Source organism: Lissotriton vulgaris, chromosome 8, assembly GCF_964263255.1.
Source record: "Lissotriton vulgaris chromosome 8, aLisVul1.2, whole genome shotgun sequence".
In the NCBI taxonomy this organism is placed as follows: Eukaryota; Metazoa; Chordata; class Amphibia; order Caudata; family Salamandridae; genus Lissotriton; species Lissotriton vulgaris.
In genome coordinates, this window is record NC_141696.1 from 1,029,718,697 (window position 1) to 1,029,722,905 (window position 4,209).

At 43.8% G+C, this 4,209-nt stretch overlaps 1 protein-coding gene across 1 annotated transcript; it reads right to left on the reverse strand.

Moving 5' to 3' along the window:
* Window positions 1–250: 250 nt before the first annotated feature.
* LOC147698258 (uncharacterized) lies at window positions 251–3,289 on the reverse strand (the record flags this gene model as incomplete). Its single annotated transcript, XM_086936207.1, has 3 exons — window positions 251–615; window positions 1,539–1,679; window positions 3,193–3,289. Coding segments are annotated over 3 exons (603 nt in total), but the record flags the coding sequence as incomplete, so codon positions are not given.
* Between the last annotated feature and the right edge of the window lie 920 nt (window positions 3,290–4,209).

Consider the following 4,209-nt stretch of genomic DNA (forward strand, 5'->3'; position numbering starts at 1 on the left):
CCTCCACCCCCCTAACAAACACAAATGAACTTCAAATGTTTTCTTTTGAACATAACTTTGTGTCTCATTTATTTTACCATAATATAAAGAAAGATGATACAAAAATAAAATATATATTAAATCTTACCCCACAGCTGTCCCTACCCTACCCTAACCCCAACCAAATTTCCAAGTTCAATGTGAACCCCAACACCCAATTCCCACCCACCAACAAAAGGATTGAAAAAGGGGCAAACAAACAGGGTCCATCTCAAAGCTGGCGGGCTTTCAAGTGTTTGTCCACAATGAGCTTTACCCGCTCCTCTATTTCATCCTCAAGCCTCGCTACCCGGAGGAGAATCTTTTTTTGAAATTGACGGCACCTACATTGGCGTGCATGTTGTGGGGGGGCGGCCGATGATGAAAAAATCTGGCGGCGGGTGGCTGCCTGACCATGGCGTTGTACTCCTGCAGGCTTGGGGGCCGGGGCATTGGAAGAGGCAGCAGCTGCTGCCGCCGCCTCCTCCTCCTCCTCGGCCTGAGCCACCAGCCGGCGGTAGGCCTCAACGATGGCCTGCAGTTTCCGCTGCCGGGCCCGGACTGCCAACTCAATTCTTGTTGGTTTTGAAGGAGTAACTGTAAAGAAAGAGACAGAATTGTTGTAATCCAAAATCCCAGCAAATCAAGAACACAAAATGTATTCAACACATAGTGGCACAGTAGCACTAGCAAGCAAGCTGAGTACAAAAAATGGTGTTGTATCTATCTTGAACATTCTACGGCCTATATAATTAATTTGTTGGACTTTTTGGCACGGCATTATGCCTGCCCTAGTCGCATGGGTGTACTTCAACGGTCACACACATACGAACACCTGTCTTTTTCATATCTCGTTTTATATCATATACTCTGCTTCCGGGAACAGTGAAAGTCTCAAACTAACATTAATTAACAGGGGCCAGCTAGTAGTAAATGTCTAGTAGAGACTATCATTCTTTATATCGCGCAACAAACCTTAGGTGGTTTGTGTTTCGCCAGCAAAGACCCATGTCGTCCCCTCCTTCCCTTACCTTTGGGTTTGACCAAAACACCGCTGCTGAGACTATCCACTACCCACCGATATTGGGTGTGTCTCCCACCCACGCAGGTAGCTGTGTTTTCCCCTTTCCATGCTTCCACAACCACCCATGCATCCGACTGCTATCAGCCACCTGCATTGCTGATTCCAAAGTATCCTTCTATATTAGATGATTGGTGCTTTTTCCTTGCTCCTTTCATCATACTTAAAATCGATCTCCTTAGTGTTAATCCATCGCGGTCATGTTGTGGATAACACTTTTAGTCTGCCACCAACCTTTCACAGCTGAGTTGTAGTCAGATAGAAGAGGCCTGTTATTTTATCAATTCTTGCCGGTGGTAATGCTAAGCATGGTAATGACAAATAAAGGTGGCGTCATATATTGTCCAGTAGAACTTCAAGTTCATTATAAATCTCAGAGTACAGTGAGGAAGTTTTCCCTCCCACCAAGTAATGCGGATCACTATTGAATGTAACTTACCATCGCCCACCGTTGTTGGCTCCTCCCCCACTGCTGCTGGTGCTGGTGTAGGTGCCTCTGGTCCTGTCCCCTCCGGGATCGCCTCTGCTGACGCTGCGCCGCTGTCCCCGTCGGCACTGGTGGATGGTACCGGTTCTGCACCTATAAAAATAAGTACACCTTTTTAGATGGATGCACAGCCCCCATTGTACTTGTTCACCAAGAATGGAGTTCTGCAAAACAGTTAAGTACAACGTAATCAGTAGTAGTCCACATTGCATAGTACAGCAGAGTCACTACACATATTAGCATTCATTTGTTATGGTATGGTACCCAAGCTCATCTCATCTCTACTGCTACTCTAGTCCTTGGAAATTTAGACTGAACCATGTAACCTTTGTACATCAATGTCTACAGTTTTGCGCATGCTACCTCGCAGCTTGTTGCGCAGTACGAGAAGACGCCTTTGAGGCCACATGATTGTTCAATGCATACACCTGAAGAGGTTGGAAAATAAAATGGCCCGTATTTACTTTTTGTATGTGGATTGTGGAATCGAGTTTGCTTACAGGTTACACCTTTTTTTTAGCATGACTGCAAAAAACTTGCATAAATGTATTTCATACTGTCTAACGTGCACCACTTTTGGCATTATTTTTGGCAGATGAGAAGATTTCCTTCTACGAAGCAGAGATTTCCAGAGCTTACCAAAAAGAGGCATATGTAACCAGTATACGTTCAATGGTGAGGGGTCTCCGACATTTCCCACATTTCCCTATCGTGCACTGGTAGCTGTACAAATGTAGATTACTTTATTCAGCCTTTTTTAACTCTGGATTTTTTCTGGTGGACCTTGACGTATTTCACGGAACAACTTAAAAACATTGATGTTACTTACTTACTTCTAACAAAATAAAGCTTTTGAAGTACCACATTGACTCGGAAGTATATTTTCAGTGTCTGTTGTCTTGTAGATTTACACGAGTGAGTGAGCAAAAGGGTGTTACTTAGGTTATGGATTGTGTAATAAAAGCATTGGGCATCTTGGTATTGGGGTTCAGGAGTGGGATAATTGAATAATTGACCAATGACTGAGCCCATATAGGTTGTCGTTCAGTGAATTGTGGGTTCCTCAGAGTTCTGTGACTGAGGTGTAAGTAAGGTCCAACCTGCCTATCACCAACATCCAATTTTCTGGTGCCTACATAGTTATGTATGTGACTGCATAGAAGAATACCCACAAGAGTAGTAGTGGTATACTAACGTTTACAAAATACTAGACCAACATCTGGATGCATACTTGGTTGGTGAAAATTGGCAAAGCAGAGACATTACAGAGGAAAAAGCATAGGACAGGAGTGGACCCTGTGCCTAAAGCTATTCTATCACAGATTTTTTGAAAAGATTAATACCTTAACTAAAGAGTGGGCAACAGGGCAAGCTTACCTACAGACAGTCTAATACTAGTAGTAGCACAGAGAGTCATAGCAGGGGCTCTTTGAAGGAACAGAAAGGCGGGACAGATACCCAAAATTTTGAAAACATAATGAAAATCAAAAAAGCACTTGTCAAAATTTATTTAGGAAGGAAATGTCATTAATCGGTTGGAAAAAAAAGCTCTGTTAGAAAGTTAGGGAAATATCATTGTTCCAAAATAAAGCACTGTTGGACTTACTGGGGACAGCAGCAGGATCCTCAGTAGAGGAGCTCTGTGCCTGTGGTTCACCCGCCGACTCGGTCCCAGCCTTCTGCTTGCCCCTGGGTTCTGTGGTTCATGTAAGAAATAATAAAGAAAGAGAAAAACATTGAGTGCTGTGAAACATAGACATCATTTCAAAAACCACTGCTAGAACATTAAAAGAAACAAACATTGATCTACCAAATGACTACTGCCTTGCAGGATTCACTGACTGTATACTTGGAGAAAACAAATCAAATGTTCCATAAACATTCTGATTGCAGATTACTAAGTAACACAGAGGCAGTAACACCTGAACAACACCACCGATTCAAGAATGGGGTAATCAATTATCTGTAAGTAGGCATTTCTTTTTTATTTTTGCCAGCAAAATGCATAGATCACAAGGAGGAGACATGCTTAACTTTGTGCATACTAACACGAAATTGTACGTTCGTTGCATCATATTTTGTTCTGCTACTGACTGACTGACTGCTACTGCTGCTAAGCCTACCCTAAGCCTACCCACTCACTAAACAAACTACATCAGTTCTATGGAGGGCTGAGGCAGGGGCGGCTCTAGGCTCATGGTGGTCCTGGGCAGGGAGCGTAGGTAGGGGGCCCCGGAAGAGGAGGTCGGGGTGGAGCACAGAGGTCAGTGAAGAGGGGGGAGTCAGGGTGTTTGGAAGTGGAACAGAGCTGGAGGCACCAAATCCCTGCCAGGGGCCGCCACGCAAATATGTATCCATACTCAGAGGATTATTAAATTAAGGATATATATTGGTGTGGTGGCCCCTGGCATTTGGTGGCCCTGTGCAGTTGCACAGCTTGCACATGCCTAAAACCGGCCCTGGTAAGAAGAACAAAGTAACTTTAGCATTCATTGCCAGAGGAGGATTCATGCAGAAGAGAAGGCCGTGAAAAAAAAATGATACAATATGCAAACTACGTACAATTATCCATCCACCGCTATTTCACTGACGGAAAAAGGAAGGACAAGACTCTATTAATAGC